This window comes from Trypanosoma brucei, chromosome 2, assembly GCF_000002445.2.
Source record: "Trypanosoma brucei brucei TREU927 chromosome 2, complete sequence".
Lineage (NCBI taxonomy): Eukaryota > Euglenozoa > Kinetoplastea > Trypanosomatida > Trypanosomatidae > Trypanosoma > Trypanosoma brucei.
The window spans coordinates 76,354-95,000 of NC_005063.2; the positions used below are offsets into that span (position 1 = coordinate 76,354).

The following is an 18,647-nucleotide window of genomic DNA, read 5'->3' on the forward strand; positions in this document are numbered from 1 at the left end:
ACGTCACCAGCTGCGTGTCTGCGAAGAACACCATCAAGAGCTGCTCCATAACTGCAACCATAACTAACATGTATAATATAATTATAACAGCTCGTATATGAAACAGCACATCCAGTAACTGCTTCTAATGTTTGCATATTTCACTCCGTCACAATCTCTCTCCCATGACACCTACTGGAAACACAACTCAGAGGAGTTATAGTTGAGGCATGTTTCCAATACGCCCTCTCCACCACGGATGGCAAAGAAGCAAAAAGTACTATTACATTTTTGTTCCTTTTATCATTGGCCTATAGATCCTTATCTCTACACGGATGTAAAATTTAGATTGTATAAATGAAAAGAAGATGTGAAAAGTTAGTGTAGTATAATCCAATTCTTTAGTTAGTAACAGCACAAATGAAAACAAAACGTTACAATGTTTTCCTACGTCCGTCGATAACATTATTTCTGTCTTTCTCTGTGCCCCTTAAGATTACGATGTGGCTTAACTCCAGTTACGCGTTAGCCGATAAAATACTACTTTTGCTATTCCTTAGTCGTCTTCATTTCCACTTCCCTTCCCTCACCTCCGGCACTCAAGTGAATTATCACGTCCCTTTCCTTGCAGCAGCTGAGGAAGCTCATTACTGGTGGACAAACAACACACTTGGAAAGGCGCAACGGGGCACTTCAAGTTGTGATCATAAACCAAACCAGGCACAAAAACGAACCCGCTCCCCCTAATGGTTGGTTCCCTCCTCTTTAAGCATTTGTCACTCTTAACAGCAACGCCGTGCACTGCTACAAAAAAACAATTACGCGTCTTCACCTCCTTCCACGTCGTCCATTGCTACGTCACCTCGCCCCTCCACAACCTCTTCACGAGCGCGCCGCCTTCCCGCCAGTCCGATCAATGCCGGTGCATCTCGCATGCCAGATTCTCGGCGATATGCCCGAATTAATTCCGCTTGCATCGTTTCCTTGAGTGTCACTTGGAATTGGTCGATGGATTCCCAAAATGTTTGTGGTCCCAGAGGACCTCCGTCCTCACCTTGATCTCTATCGGGAGGTCCTTCGCAAAGTTGCCTGATGGTTATCGTGCCACCGTTAACCGAATTAATGTATATCATCTCCCAAACCATGTTGCGGGAAAACGCACCCCAATCAGAAAAATATCTTTCCATGTTTTTTCGGAACTTCTGCACCTTATCCGTAGTGGTGGGGTGCCTCTCCGACTTGGTTACTTGTAAAAGCACAGCTATATTTGGAGTGGTCGGTGGCGCTGCTCCGTCACGGTTTCTCCTGAACCGCCCCTCAACGAAAAAAAAGCCATCCACCACGGGTTCATTGCCTGTGGCAGGGAGGTAGAGAACCATGTATTCACAATTATCAATTGGTTGCTGTCTGGCCGCAGGTAAGGCCTTCTGCCCAATGAGTCTCAACTGCTGAGGAGCCATGTCGTTCAGTATGTTTCGACGGTCAGCTATTTCTCTGCCTCGTCGCAGGTATTTCAAGTTGTCTGCGATAACTTTAAAAACTCGAGGGAAAAGAAGCGAAAGCAACGCAAGCCTTTCAAAAGCGTTGGCCCCAACACACTCGTCTGATAATGTAATCTCCTTTGACGTCATCTCCACAATAAGAATGCCAAATAATGTGCAAATCAACATATTCCAAATGTTGACAGAAAGCGATCTGCAACGATATGAATCGACATTGACAGTCCCAGAGCTTACCCGCACTATCTTCACCAATTTGTGCGTTACCTTATCATTTTGCCAGCCCTTAGATTTACTAATAATCTTATCATATTTCTTTCCGTTATCGCTATCGAGCTGCCTAGCTTCTTTACGCACACTTTCCAGTCGTGCGTCATAGTCAGAGACTGAGAAAACAAAACGAGGCAGTGGACCAACCATGTCAATGCGCTCTTCCACAATTTTCCACTCGCTTTCAAGGTCCTCCATTAACTGCTGCTTCGTCTTGTCGCGCGGCACCTCCTCCGAAAGCACACACAGCTTTTTCCATGCCACAAATGCCTTCATGTCACGCACATCATCACAGTTTATAATAATTTGGCGGTCTCCCGTGTCCTTTGCCCACTCCTCGTAATGTGCCGTATCCGGGGAAGTAAGGACAGTTACACCCCAACTCAAATGGCGCAGCTCACCAGGCGGTTTAAGTAGGTCGTTACCGATGTCAACAATGATGTGACCTCTTTTATTTTCTAACGCATCCATAGCCGTAATAGCATTCTTTGAGACCACATACTTTTCAACCCTCCCCTCTTCTCCGGGTTTCTTGTTATATATTAAGAAAGCGATTTCTCCCACGAAATATGCAACAACATCAAGCATTCCATCATTGAAGTGAAGCAATGAATGAAGCAAAAATGATCCAACTCCATACGACTTTCCAATACCAGGTGTACCAATAACAATATGTATCGGTGTTCTCTGAGCTGTCTTTTCCACCCACCATGCTTGTAACCCTCGTTGGATTATATACCACACGCGCATAATTTCACGACGGATGTATACATGTTTAAAATTGTTCTTGCGTATATTAACGTCCCTCGATGCAAACCTGTTGTATGGCCAACCCTTCTCCGAAGTGAGAACAAAAATCTCCAAACCATAAGGTCTCTCCGGCACTCGTGCATCAACATTCGCAGGAAGAGGAGTTATATCCACCTCCTCCTTCGTCCACATGTGCGGCGGTCTGCCATCGAACACTTTCATGCCAAGTGGCTCTTCATCATAACCCGACATTACATAACTCCATTTTGCATTATAAATGGAATCATACACTCCTTTAATTTCGACAGCACTAGCAGCTGTTTGGGCAGCCCGTTCCAATGCTACATTGAGTGCATTATTCAGTAGCGCATTGACAACAATCCAAAGCCGCTCTCCATCTCTCAGTCCACGAATATTCACCTGTAACCCGGCCTTTACTACCTCATCTGCTTGTTGCCACTGCTGAAGATCCAATATTCCCTCATCCTCAAAGAAACCATAGACGCTGACAAAACGTTTGTACACTTTATACTCTGCCGTCGCGAATATTAGATTGAGCGCATTAACGTCATTAATATACTCTTCAGGTTCCAGTACGAACACAAACATTGATACATTATTTTCTTCATTCACATTATATCTTCTGCCAAAATTACGCCTCAAAAAATCATTTACACTCACATTTTCAGGATGGACCCGACCTTCCAGCAAAACTGCGTCAACGCGGCTGAAAAGACTCCATTGTGGTTGGTTGTTATTCTCCACTCGCTGCTGCACTGCTGGAGGTTCCGCATCGTTACGCGCAGCCTCCTCATTTTCTCGTCTCCTTCCCTCAATATCACCCCTTCCTTCAATAGGAACCTGTTGATTCATTTCGCTCTCCTAATAATAATCTTAATTGAGTGTGTTGTGTTATTTCCTTTCTTTGTAACATAAATTTTAAAAAAGGGATAAAAGATGAGGAAATTTAAAATGGATACGCTTATAAACCAAAGCAAATATACAACCAATAAATATTAGGAATTAATATGGCAGGCGGAAACTATTTATTGAAATTAGGATTCAATACAAATCTTATCATGTGTTTAGAACTCACAGCAACTTAAGCACAAATAAGGTATGACAGTATGAAAAAATTTTTCTCTTGGGAGGAAAAACTCAAACAACAATTTCCATTCAGAACACACAATCATTCCAAAAAAAAATAATATACATATATGTATGTATTGAAAAGCAAAAAAAATAAATGTGGCATTGCCATGAGAAATAGGAAACAATAGTTTTAGCGATAAATCATGCAAAACGTAGAATACTCGGTTGCATACAGAAAAGTGCCTTACGTACCTTACGAAATTTAAAAAAACAAAATACTGAATGTAACGATAAATATAAAACATTATCTTCACACTTCAAACCAGACACGTATTAAGCAAGAGAAAATAATTCATATAATCTCATACATATGTTATGACGGGTATTGCATGCAGTACCATATAAAGGAAGTGTAACTCATATAACATTTTCAAAAAAAGATATTGAATGGTTGTTTGCTACCATCAATTACATTTCCAATGCCTGATTACACTTTTATATGCATGAAGGAAGTTACTGATCATAACTTTGACATGCTCGAGAATCCATAACACAAAGCGACAGCTGCATGCAATTAAAAATAAAACATAAAAACAACATCCGAATTCATTTACTGACAGATGAGTGCGAGTTATTCACCCAAACTTCATAGCTGCAAACATAAACTCGCCGTTGCCAAAAGGAAATAATCCCGCATAAATATTGAGTATCTGAAAATGATAGCAACGGGTTTCCATTTTTGAAATATATGCATAAACTACATGAGGTATATGAAGCCGTATTGGTAAAGTGTCACTACGCATGTTGCAATTTACTATCAGAAGTGTCTTCCTTATTTTATTTCTTTTGTTACTGTAACTCATGAGCATCGTTCATTATTCTTTACAATACAACTGTAAGTCATTTTGCATTTTTACATATTTCCTTATTCCCTCATACTGGAAGTATTCCACATATAATATTCCTCAATATCGTTCACAAAATAAAAATAATTTCATTTTCTTCTGCATTCAGTTGCTCGTGTAGCAGTGTGCACACTAATCATCCATAAAGTTTTTAATTTGCCAAATACATCATTACGAAACTATTTTCCACAAATAAACAAACAAACAAATCATTGGGACAATATCTTTGAGATATTTCCTTTACTATATTTGCAGTTCAGTAGTGAATAAAAGAAACTTTTCTGTATAATTCAACACATGGTGGAATTGCACAGAAATGTGATGGTACTTATAATCAATAAGTTCTCAATTTTCCTCACACGGTCTCCTTTCATGCCTTTACATCCTTATATAATTCACAGAGAATTACTGCAATTTCTTTCATATGCTTTCAAGATTCCATATGTCACAATACAAATAATATATATATATATATATCCTCCTACATAATTTGCACATAATATTGCTTAACATATAAATTATCACAAACCTATGATATTACACTCTTCCTAAGAATAATAGAATCAAATCATTTCTATTTTGCATCATTACATGAAGCTTTGGAAAAGGAAAGAAAAAGAATCAAACAAAAGGTAATGTAAAGAACACAGTTTTTTAATACAGAATATAACTTGTTTGTGAATTTCAGATGCAAACACAAAATGTTCAAACAGGGAAACAGTAAAGGACGGTACTGGTGATGTAAGCACAAATTAATCAAAAATAGAAACATAAATAAATTTGAAACTTATAAAAACACAAATATATATGACACAAATATTTACCACATATTATAATTCGCCACCCTCACACTTGAATTATAAAGAGGACATAACACACATATGTGGTAAAACTAATACAACTCGAATATACGTATGTGCCATCTTATTAACATAATCATTCTAATATTTACTCAGTATGTATGTCTGTGTGTAGAAATGATGAAATGTAATTGTAACAAATCAGGCACAACACAAACAAAATATATGCATTATATTATTCTCTAAAAAGAAGAATAAAAATCAAGAAATATTACGCAACTTTTCTCACAAGTAATTTTGTTTCTGTATATATATATATATATAACACGACAGCTAACAACATTAAACTCTCAATTCCATAATATCTGACACCTGAAGTGATAATTAGCAGCGGATGCCTTTAACAAAAAACAACAGAAATAACAACATCAAAGCATGTTTTGAGAGCTTAAATAAACTTCCTCATGGATAAACCATTTGTACGAAGTTTGAGTGCCAAGTAGGAGGAACAAAGAAAAAATAAAAAAAAGAAGAATTAAATGGTAAAACAATTGCGTGTGATATAACTAAAGGATTTGTTAGGCACTACACTCATTAAACTCCAGTTTCATAAAAATACTGTAAGGCATAATATTTACTGCTTTACCGGTTATGTGCCTCCAGCAAGCAATAATAAATACTTCGAGTATTATTCGATTTCTGATGCTATGAAGTGTGTAATAAATTAGTGCATGAGTAAAATATTCAAATGTTGGTGTTCACTTCAGATTATAAACTCTGCACTATGAATGTCTCGCGATGTTTATAATTTGAGAGAGCAAAAGTGACGGCGCTACTATTTATTTCTTCCAGTTCATGAATATATAAATATATTTATACATATATAATCAGATATGACATGCAAAAGCGTTTAAACATCAGGCATGAACATCTTTCCATCCATTTAAAGTAAGACGATACAATAAGGTAAGTTTAGGATGAAGTGAAGGTATCATAATGTTAATATCTTCCTTCAAGCGGAGGATTCAATTCAAATAGGCGTACTTCACAAACAATAGTAAAATAACTGAGAAAACTTATATCACTTAATCGTTATTTCCTTCAATTCTTATTTTGAATCGCTCTGTACCGTCACACCTTCAATAAAGTATATAGTGACGCATTTCATACATCCTCCCTAAGCCATCTCTCATAGTCATAGTTCTCAACAGCAATAATAAAAAATAATGAATAGTTTAGTTCTTACCTTCCCTTTTTTACTATCGACAAGAAAGATATACGAAATAATTATCATGCTGAATAAACAGTAAGGTTTCCTCATTATCCAACACAAAATATGAATTGAAACGATAATTTACTAACGAAGCGGAAGTGTCTGAAAGCGTCTTTAACCCGTCTCCTGTGCGGGGCGAAGAGGGTTGTGTTGTGTGGGCTTTCTAAAAATTTCACTCTCTTGCAGACAGCTGCGTAAATAAACGGGGAGTACAGGTGGGTTTAGAGAAATATAACCGTACAAAATAATACTCTGCACTCCTAAGTCCAAAACAACCATTCGTAATGCAGGTTTTCAAAATACACGACATCATCTCAACAAATTGTAATTATTTTTTTTGCATAATGTCCTCCAGAAGACAGAACAACAGATGACACAGTGAAATAACACATGACAAACAAGGAATATAACCGCACATCCTCAGCAGTAAATGTTTCAGTTTCTCCTTTAAAAAAAAAAAAAGAAAAATAAAACAGTTTCACACGTGTGGTCCAAAAGCTGCATCAGCCAATACAATATCTTGACACCTTGTCACGCAGTCTTGCCTCAAGAAGAAAATAAATCATTCATCTCTGCTTTCCTTAGTTGATAAATGAGATCCCATGCTGTGTTAACTCACGTCTCCATTCAAAAAGTTGACTCAACGTTGTGACGAGGCAGTGACCAAAAACAATCCAAATGCAATTCTAAATTTCTTCATCATATGCTTTCAGTTTTATTACACATTTCCCCAACCATTCCGAGTACTAACAGGAATAATTTGGTTCTATAATAATGCATGTGTTTTCTACAGCTCTTTCATTTTGTTATGATCCGCACAAAAATTATATATGTGGTTGTTGATTCGTCCTGTCAATCAAAATAATAATCATAATAATTAATTTTCCCCTTTTCTTCATTTTTTCTATTAGCACATGCGCACCTTGGTGAGATCACTTTCACTCATTTGCACTAATTGGTCAACACCATTTAGTTCGTTATTCAACACACTCCCTTACATGTCCTCTTCTCACCATTTATAACCCACAGGAGCAGCATCAAATATAAATTGTGAAGAGGTATGAGATCACAAGGAGCTCGCTCTCATTGAGAAGGTTGGATGCGTCATATATATATAATCATGTAATCTTTTTCCATTTCAACAATACGCAAACCTCAACTGCGGAATCGACTTTGAATGAGTTGACCTCGTCAGCATGAAACGGGGCCCGCCCAGTGGCATGAACATTAATCTTATCAGTAAACATGTGTTTGAGGTGTTGGTAATAAATGGGGTCAAAGAAAACATAAGTGCGTATCATCTTCCCCGTTATGCCCGAGTGGAAAATATACATCATCTCCTTGAAGATAATTGTATCGATGTTGTATCAATTCCTCATTCAGCTCTTCATCCCTATCGGTACCCAAACGAAGTGCCATCGCCTAACTTTTCCATGAATGCACTCACGCCTTTGAGCTAACGAGTTTCAGCAACTTTGCATCTGTCATACGGCTGGGGAATCCATGAGAATTTATGATCATATCTGTGCAAATGCCTTTACTCATTGAAGGGCATTTTAACACACCATCAGTGATGAGATCCACTACTCCCTCCAGCCAGCGCCGTGAGGAAAACTTATTTCAGACCTCGGGACCGCAAACTTCTCTCGTGGCAACTTTAACTTTATTGTTCTACATCCATTGATATATCCGAGTCACTGGAAGGTGAGAGATGACCACATTTGGTCCACAACAGCAGGCTGAGGGTATTTATTATATTCAAGAAAATTAGGTCTTGTTTTCATGGAAGGCACGGGAGTGTATTTGTTTACAAAAATATCAAACTGACAAACAGCCGCACCTTTACTACTGGCAATACCATCACTACTAAAGGCATTGTGTCTCGCAACATTTCAATCTGTTGGAAGAATTATATCATACATACTCACCGTTGGGAAGTCTTTCCAGTTCCATCTCATGCTTGCAGAAAACAACACGCCACCCATAGCCACAATTGAGCGAACTGCGGTTGTGTACACCTTTGCGTCTTCAATATTGTAACCTCTATAGCTCATAATGCATACCATCGTATTAATTCCTGCACCTAATATTTCGTAGTTGCTTAGGTTCATAGCCTTCGTCCGGCAAAGGGATAGTTGAGAGTAAGCACTCAACATAAGTACTGTGTCCATTTATAATGTACTGAATATACGCAATGGTTCCAACAGCTTGCTTGCCCATGGCTGACTGTAATGTGTTTCGTGCAAATTGATTGTGATGTGTAAAGGAGAATAATGCTAGCGGCAACTCCAAGTGAGTCTCGTGTACTGCTCAATGTCTTTGTGGTGAACTGCTATAAGACAGACATTTGCCTTGTCATATACGTCAATGAATTCCACAACAAACCTTCAGCTAAAATATCGTTAATCGAGCACTTGCCTGAACTCAAGTTATCCAGGTGTTGAGAAATTACAGCGTGTTTCCCATCGCGAACGACAACACACAACCGCATGATCCTTCTGCCAACACAAACAATTTGAACACTCTTCTGACGGTCATTTATCGCAATTGAAACGCAAGGATGCAAGCGGCCTGTGTTCCTCAGGGTTCGTAATACATCCCGACACAAACGGCTCATGTATCGATAAACGCACATCAGCGCTTCATTGAGAAAAACTGTGTAGTATTTAAGAAATTCGTTAAGGCTGATACAATCCATTTCGTACACTCCAATATTGTACGCATCCGCATGTAAAAAAAAAACAAATTATCCATGTCTAGTGTTACCTGACTAAGAATAGCAAAATTATTAACCAAACAGCAACAACTTTTACCCTCTGGGGTATTGCAAGGAGGGACATACACCATTCCCCATTGACTTGAATAGAGAAATAAGTCCGCACATGTGGGTCAATAGACGAGGCCATGGTCACTCCACTGCTGCCGTTACATATGATCACTGCATGGTTTTTATATCAATGTTGATGATGATGTGGGATTTGCTGCTGGAGGCAACCAGAAACATAAGTTTAAGGTTCCCACGTGTGGAGAGAGGCCCAACTGCCAACCCTCAACCAGGATAACAGAAGTGATTATAAGGAAAAAGACAACATATCATAGCATGTTTACACACCGACACATAATTGAAGAAAGAAAGAGAGAGAGAGGAAAATAGAAACAATCAGGTCACCAGCTGCGTGTCTGCGAAGAACACCATCAAGAGCTGCTCCATAACTGCAACCATAACTAACATGTATAATATAATTATAGCAGCTCGTATATGAAACAGCACATCCAGTAACTGCTTCTAATGTTTGCATATTTCGCTCCGTCACAATCTCTCTCCCATGACACCTACTGGAAATACAACTCAGAGGAGTTTTAGTTCAGGCATGTTTCCAATACGCCCTCTCCACCACGGATGGCGAAGAAGCAAAAAGTACTATAGCATTTTTGTTCCTTTTATCATTGGCCTATAGATTCCTATCTCTACACAGATGGAAAATTTAGATTGTATAAATGAAAAGAAGATGTGAAGAGTTAGTGTAATATAATCCAATCCTATAGTTAGTAACAGCACAAATGAAAACAAAACGTTACAATGTTTTCTTACGTCCGTCGATAACATTATTTCTGTCTTCATCTGTGCCCCTTAAGATTACGATGTGGCTTAACTCCAGTTACGCGTTAGCCGATAAAATACTACTTTCGCTATTCCTTAGTCGTCTTCATTTCCACTTCCCTTCCCTCACCTCCGGCACTCAAGTGAATTATCACGTCCCTTTCCTTGCAGCAGCTGCGGAAGCTCATTACTGGTGGACAAACAACACACTTGGAAAGGCGCAACGGGGCACTTCAAGTTGTGATCATAAACCAAACCAGGTACAAAAACGAACCCGCTCCCCCTAATGGTTGGTTCCCTCCTCTTTAAGCATTTGTCACTCTTAACAGCAACGCCGTGCACTGCTAAAAAAAAACAATTACGCGTCTTCACCTCCTTCCACGTCGTCCATTGCTACGTCACCTCGCCCCTCCACAACCTCTTCACGAGCGCGCCGCCTTCCCGCCAGTCCCATCAATGCTGGTGCATCTCGCATGCCAGATTCTCGGCGATATGCCTGAATTAATTCCGCTTGCATCGTTTCCTTGAGTGTCACTTGGAATTGGTCGATGGATTCCCAAAATGTTTGCGGTCCCAGAGGACCTCCGTCCTCACCTCTATCTCTATCGGGGGGTCCTCCGCAAAGTTGCCTGTGGGTTATCGTGCCACCGTTAACCGAATTAATGTATATCATTTCCCAAGCCATGTTACCCGAAAACGTGTTCCAGTCGGAAAAATAACTTGCTATGTTTTCTCGGAACTTCTGCACCTTATCCGTAGTGGTGGGGTGCCTCTCCGACTTGGTTACTTGTAAAAGCACAGCTATATTTGGAGTGGTCGGTGGCGCTGTTCCGTCACGGTTTCTCCTGAGCCGCCCCTCAACGAAAAAAAAGCCATCCACCACGGGTTCATTGCCTGTGGCAGGGAGGTAGAGAACCATGTGTTCACAGCGTTCAATTGGTCGCTGTTGGGCCGCAGGTAAGGCCTTCTGCCCAATGAGTCTCAACTGCTGAGGAGCCATGTCGTTCAGTATGCTTCGACGGTCAGCTATTTCTCTGCCTCGTCGCAGGTATTTCAAGTTGTTTGCGATAACTTTAAAAACTCGAGGGAAAAGAAGCGAAAGCAACGCAAGCCTTTCAAAAGCGTTGGCCCCGACACTCTCGTCTGACATTATAATCTCCTTTGACGTCATCTCCACAATAAGAATGCCAAATAATGTGCAAATCAACATATTCCAAATGTTGACAGAAAGCGATCTGCAACGATATGATTCGACATTGACAGTCCCAGAGCTTACCCGCACTATCTTCACCAATTTGTGCGTTACCTTATCATTTTGCCAGCCCTTAGATTTACTAATAATCTTATCATATTTCTTTCCGTTATCGCTATCGAGCTGCCTAGCTTCTTTACGCACACTTTCCAGTCGTTCGTCATAGTCAGGGGCTGAGAAAACAAAACGAGGCAGTGGACCAACCATGTCAATGCGCTCTTCCACAATTTTCCACTCGCTTTCAAGCTCCTCCTTTAACTGCTGCCTCGTTTTGTCGCGCGGCACCTCCTCCGAAAGCACACACAGCTTTTTCCATGCCACAAATGCCTTCATGTCACGCACATCATCGCAGTTTATAATAATTCGGCGGCCTCCCGTGTCCTTTGCCCACTCCTCGTAATGTGCCGTATCCGGGGAAGTGAGAACAGTTATACCCCAACTCAAATGGCACAGCTCATCAGGCGGTGTAAGTAAGCGCTTACCGATGTCAACAATGATGTGCCCTTTTTTTTTCTTGGATACTAACGCAGCTATTGCGTCAACGGCATCTTCCGGGACTTTATACCTCTCAACCCTCCCCTCTTCTCCGGGTTTCTTGTTATATATTAAGTAAGCGATTTTACCCACGAAATATGCAACAACATCAAGCATTCCATCATTGAAGTGAAGCAATGAATGAAGCAAAAATGATCCAACTCCATACGACTTTCCAATACCAGGTGTACCAATAACAATATGTATCGGTGTTCTCCGAGCTGTCTTTTCCACCCACCATGTTTGCAGCCCTCGTTGGATTATATACCACACGCGCATAATTTCACGACGGATGTATACATGTTTAAAATTGTTCTTGCGTATATTAACGTCCCTCGATGCAAACCTGTCGTATGGCCAACCCTTCTCCGAAGTGAGAACAAAAATCTCCAAACCATTGGGTCTCTCCGGCACTCGTGCATCAAGATTCGCAGGATCAGGAGTTATATCCACCTCCGCTTCGGTCCATATGCGCTGTGGTTTTCCATTAAACACTTTCATTCCAAGTGGCTCTCTACGATAACCCGACATTACATAACTCCATTTCGCATCATAAATGGAATCATACACTCCTTTAATTTCGACAGCACTAGCAGCTGTTTGGGCAGCTCGTTCCAATGCTACATCGAGTGCATCATTCAACATGTTAGTGACAATAATCCAAAGCCGCCCTCCATCTCTCTGTCCACGAATATTCACCTGTAACCCGGCCTTTACTACCTCATCTGCTTGTTGCCAGCGCTGAAGATTCAATATTCCCTCTCTGAACAACAGGGGGTAAGCAGTAGCAAAAACTTTGTACACTTGATACTCTGTTGTCGCGAATATTCGATTGAGCGCATTAACGTCATTAATATACTCTTCGCATCGTTGTACAAAGGCAAACATTGATGCTCTCAGGAGACGTTGATCCAAGTCGATATCATCGAGTAAATTACGCCTCAAATAATCATTTACACTCACATTTTCAGGATGAGCCCGACCATTCAGCAAAACTGCTTCAATGCAGCTGAAAAGTCTCCATTGTGGTTGGTTATTATTCTCCACTCGTTGCTGGACTGCTGGAGGTTCCGCATCGTTACGCGCAGCCTCCTCACGCTCTCGTCTCCTTCCCTCAATGTCACCCCTTCCTTCAATAGGAACCTGTTGATTCATTTCACTCTCCGAATAATAATCCTAACTGAGTGTGTTGTGTTATTTCCTTTCTTTGTAATATAAATTAAGAAAAGAATTAAGATGAGGGAATTTAAAATGGATACACTTATAAACCAAATCAAATATACAATTAATGAATATTAGGAATTAATATGGCAGATGGAAACTATTTATTTAAATTAGGATTCAATACAAATCTTATCATGTGTTGGGGCGTCACGGCAACTTAAGCACAAATAAGGTATGACAGTATGAATAAACATTTCTCTTGGGATGAAAAACTCAAACAACAATTCCCAGTTACTGCACACCATCATTTCAGAAAAAATATATATACTTAGATATATTTATGTATGGAAAAGCAAAAAAAATAAATAAATGTGGCATTACCACGAAAAATGGGAAACAATAGTTTTAATGATAAATCATGCAAAACGTAGAAAACTCGGTTGCATACAGAAAAGTGCCTTACTTACCTTACAAAATTAAAAATATACCAAAAGTAAAAATAAATATAAAACATTATCTTCACAAATCAAACCAGACACGTATTAAGCAAGAGAAAATAATTCACATAATCTCATACATATGTTATGATGGGCATTGCATGCAGTACAATTTAAAGGAAGTGTAACTCATATAACATTTTCAAAAAAAAAAGTAATGAATGGTTGTTTGCTACCATCAATTACATTTCCAATGCCTAATTACACTTTTATATGCATGAAGGAAGTTACAGATGATAACTTTGACATGCTCGAGAATCCATAACACAAAGCGACAGCTGCATGCAAATAAAAAAATATAAATATAAATAACATCCGAATTCATTTACTGACAGATGAGTGCAATTCATTCACCCAAACTTCATAGCTGTAAACATAAACTTGCTTCTGCCAAAAGGAAAAAATCCCGCATAAATATTGAGTATCTGAAAATGATAGCAACGGGTTTCCATTTTTGAAATATATGCATAAACTACATGAGGTATATGAAGCCATATTGGTGAAGTGTCATTACGCATGTTGCAATTTACTATCAGAAGTGTATGCCTTATTTTATTTCTTGTGTTACTGTAACTCATGAGTATCATTCATTATTCTTTACAATACAACTGTAAGTCATTTTGCATTTTTACATATTTCCTTATTCTCTCATACTGGAAGTATTCCACATATGAGATTCCTCAATATCGTTCAAAAAATAAAAATAATTTTATTTACTTCTGCATTCAGTTTCTCGTGTAGCAGTGTGTACACTAATCATCCATAAAGTTTTTAATTTGCCAAATACATCATTACGAAACTATTTTCCACAAATAAACAAACAAATAAACAACCAAACACTTTTAAATGTTGTTGTGAAACGAAAATTGAATCACGGAAAATTGTGGGGCGCACACGTAATGGGCACCATGAATGCCTCTTTGGATATTCCTCAATGGCTTTTCACCAGCATCATCAACTTACTTTTTGTGTAAAAAAAAACAAAAAAGAAAAAAAGAAAAAAGAAATTTAAAAAGAAAACAAAAAAGAAATAAAGGTACAAATGCATTAATAAACCCAACTCCTCAGCAGGAAATCAAGAACAGGAAGCCACGAAAAGCGTATGGCACATATGATTTTCACCTCTCAGTTACTTAAGGTGGATCGCATGATTTACCCACCTTCTAAAAACACACCCTCCGAGAGGCCCGATTAAAAGAAAAAAAAACGCTATGACGGTTGAAAAGACGTTTTTCATAAACCTTCACTTTATACGTGAGGATGCATGAATAAACAATGATAACGATGAGAATGCTAACGGAAACAATGACGAACCGTGAGGATCATAGAAAAAAAAACACATACTTTTACATTAAGGAAACTTAATAAATAACAAAATATAAATATTCCCTACACAGAGGTATAGGGAGTGTTCGTCAACTTCGTAATGCTAATCAAAAAGCCTTCAAATGTATCGATCATTCGTGCAGTCAATCAAATAAGAAGTAACATGTACTACACGCACAAAAGCACACTTATAAAGCCTACAAACCCACTTGCCCCCTTTTAGAGAATACCACTCTCTAGTCAGTGATAGGAGAGGTGATATTAAAAGTATTCCCTTTATAATTATTTCTTGTTTTTCAATTCGTTGCAACATAACATGCAAAGGTGTTGCATCAGGCAGCGGGGCCACCAGCAATAGCGTTTGGTTCATCCTGGGTGATCTCCTTAACAATATTCCCTTCCATCTTCACTTGAAACTGGCTGATTTTATTCCACAACTTTGTAGTATAATCGCCTCTGCCCCCAACTGGTTCGCACTTCTGCCTCACATCGATTGGCTTGCTGTCACTGTACTGTATGTAAATCAGCTCCCATTTCAAGTTTCTTGCGAGCTTATCCCATTCACCAAACAATTGTTTCATTGCCTTGATAAACTTATCTACCTTCTCTCGTGTCGTGTGATGCGTTGGTGCCACTGTCGGCTGGAGCAGAACAATTGTTGTTGCGGTGATCGCTCTTCCTTCTCTATCAACAGCTGGCTCAGTTACAAAGAAAAAGGCGTCCACAACGGGGAAATTTCCCTGTACAGGTCGGTAAAGGCACCCAACCTTGATGTCTTGGCCTGTCGTTTCGGGGTAAATATGACGAAGTGAAGTTGGAACACGTCCCACGGCATTACCACTTGCCAGAGCGGATACATTTGAATCCATTTCTTCTCCAACGCGAGGGAGATACCGCAGGTGCGTCACAATCGTCTGCACAACATTTCCCATCGTGAAGGCATATATGCCCACATTTTCAAATTCATCAGCGGCCTGCTCTTTTTTCCCACGAAAACCCTTTCGAAGGTAATTGTCTCGCATACATGCTGTGTCCGCCCACACTCTCAATTTCTGCTCAATATCAATGGAAACAGCTCTGTTTCTGCATTCTTCTCCATTCTCAGTTACAACCCGGACCAACTTAGCCAACCTGTATGTAGTCCCGTCCTCGCGCCATTGAACTCGACTATTCAGCACCTTCATGTAGTGTTCAGCATCGCCTCTACTGATCTCCTCCAGTGCCCCATTTATTTCTCTAACGCGGCCCTTGTAGCGTTTTTCACCTTCCAGTACTTGGCGGGCCAGTGGGCCCACCTTCTTAATCCATCCCAATGTTTTCTGCCATTCATTCTCAAGGTTTATGATGTGAGCTTCGGTGATTTTACTTTCGTCCAACTTCGACAGCCGCCTTCACGCAACCGCAGCCTTCAGTTCCACCTCTTCATAGCAATTGATGCAAAAGCGCTCGCAAGCCCGTGGCCGCTTCCAGCGTCTGTAGTTATTTGGATCTGGAGATGTCAACACAATTACGGGCCACGTTTCCGGCAATTTTGTCGGTATGGGTTCATCTCTCTCTTTCGCAAAGTCGTATATAATGTAACCAAGACCTTCTTCATCAGCCAAGTCATTGACAGCATCCAATCCATCTACTTCTTTTTCATAAAATACAACCTTTCTCGGATGATCATTTGTCGCCCTGAAGAAAATATATGCCCTACCCTTCACAAAATAAGCGATATTCCGCAACAGCTCCGAATCGTAATGCAGCAACCTTTGGAGCAGAAACGAGCCAACACCAAATGATTTCCCAATACCTGGAGTGCCAACGAGGACGCAAGGTATTTGTTTTTTATTCACGCCTGGCCCTAACCACAAATCCAGCCTCTGCTTCACAAGATACCACACTCTCATTACCTCTCGACGAATGTACACATCCCCGTCAAACACATGGACCTTTGGCTTTTCCTCACCCTCTTGAATTGCTCTTCGCGGAATGCGGAAACGATTATACGGCCAACCCTTCTGCGAGGTGAGCACAGCAATCTCTAAATTACCACGTCGAGGCAGTGGGTCGCACAAATCGTAAGGCGTGTGACTGACATTCACCTCCTCTTCTGTCCACAACTCGGGCTCGCCGTCACTATTACCCACCACCTTCATGCCAAGAGGTAAGTCATTGTGACCCGACTCCACATAACCCCACGTCGCATTGTATATGGATTCATATACTCCTTTCAGTTCGACACCATCAGCTCTTTGAGCAGCTCGCTTTTCCGCTTCCTTGAGTGCATTATTCAACATGTTAGTGACAATAATCCAAGTCTGCTCTCCATTTCTCAGTCCACGAATATTCACCTGTAACCTGGCCTTTACTTCCTCATTTGCTTGTTTCCAGCGCACGAGATTCAATATTCCCTCATTCTCATAAAAACCATAGACGCTGACAAAACGTTTGTACACTTTATACGGTATTGTCGCGAATATTCGATTGAGCGCATTAACGTCATTAATATACTCTTCACATCGTTGTAAACCCCAGATATTGATACATTATTTTCTTCGTTCACATTGTATCTTGTGCCAAAATTAAGCTTCAAAAAATCATTCAACATCACATTTTGAGGATGTGGCAGACCATTCAGCAAAACTGCTTCAATGCAGCTGAAAAGTCTCCATTGTGGTTGGTTATTATTCTCCACTCGTTGCTGCACTGCTGGAGGTTCCGCATCGTTACGCGCAGCCTCCTCACGCTCTCGTCTCCTTCCCTCAATGTCACCCCTTCCTTCAATAGGAACCTGTTGATTCATTTCACTCTCCGAATAATAATCCTAACTGAGTGTGTTGTGTTATTTCCTTTCTTTGTAATATAAATTAAGAAAAGAATTAAGATGAGGGAATTTAAAATGGATACACTTATAAACCAAATCAAATATACAATTAATGAATATTAGGAATTAATATGGCAGATGGAAACTATTTATTTAAATTAGGATTCAATACAAATCTTATCATGTGTTGGGGCGTCACGGCAACTTAAGCACAAATAAGGTATGACAGTATTAATAAACATTTCTGTTGAGAGGAAAACTCAAACAACAATTCCCGGTTACTTCACACCATGATTTCAAAAACAATAATATACTTACACATATATTTATGTATTGAAAAGCAAAACAAATAAATAAATGTGGCATTGCCATGAAAAAAAAAACAGTTTCACACGTGTGGTCCAAAAGCTGCATCAGCCAATACAATATCTTGACAACTTGTCACGCAGTCTTGCCTCAAGAAGAAAATAAAACATTCATCACTTGTTTACTTAATTGATAAATGAGATCCCATGCTGTGTTAACTCACGTCTCCATTCAAAAAGTTGACTCAACGTTGTGACGAGGCAGTGACAAAAAACAATCCAAATGCAATTCCAAATTTCTTCATATTACGTTTTCAGTTTTATTACACATTTCCCCAACCATTCCAAGTACTAACAGGAATAATTTGGTTCTATAATAATGCATGTGTTTTCTACAGCTCTTTCATTTTGTTATGATCCGCACAAAAATTATATATGTGGTTGTTGATTCGTCCTGTCAATCAAAGTAATATAATAATTAATTTTCCCCTTTTCTTCATTTTTTCTATTAGCACATGTGCACCTTGGTGAGATCACTTTCACTCATTTGCACTGATTGGTCAACACTATTTAGTTCGTTATTCAACACAC

At 39.6% G+C, this 18,647-nt stretch overlaps 2 protein-coding genes and 2 pseudogenes across 2 annotated transcripts, besides 8 other annotated features; all 4 read right to left on the bottom strand.

The window, feature by feature from the left end:
- Positions 1-18,647: part of a sequence feature (sequence corresponds to BAC RPCI93-3B10) that runs on past both edges of the window.
- Positions 798-3,371, bottom strand: Tb927.2.450 (retrotransposon hot spot (RHS) protein, putative; the record flags this gene model as incomplete). Its single annotated transcript, XM_946390.1, has 1 exon — positions 798-3,371. The coding sequence occupies one exon, from the start codon at positions 3,369-3,371 to the stop codon at positions 798-800; it is 2,574 nt and encodes an 857-aa protein (XP_951483.1).
- Positions 4,950-4,972: a sequence feature (AT_rich).
- Positions 6,154-6,183: a sequence feature (AT_rich).
- Positions 6,524-6,863: a mobile genetic element.
- On the bottom strand, positions 7,445-9,422 carry Tb927.2.460 (annotated as a pseudogene).
- Positions 10,528-13,110, bottom strand: Tb927.2.470 (retrotransposon hot spot (RHS) protein, putative; the record flags this gene model as incomplete). The annotated part of the gene is made up of 1 exon (XM_946391.1): positions 10,528-13,110. One exon carries the CDS (start codon positions 13,108-13,110, stop codon positions 10,528-10,530), a length of 2,583 nt encoding a protein of 860 aa, XP_951484.1.
- Positions 13,903-13,928: a sequence feature (AT_rich).
- Positions 14,309-14,332: a sequence feature (AT_rich).
- Positions 14,425-14,455: a microsatellite.
- Positions 14,589-14,651: a microsatellite.
- On the bottom strand, positions 15,277-17,730 carry Tb927.2.480 (annotated as a pseudogene).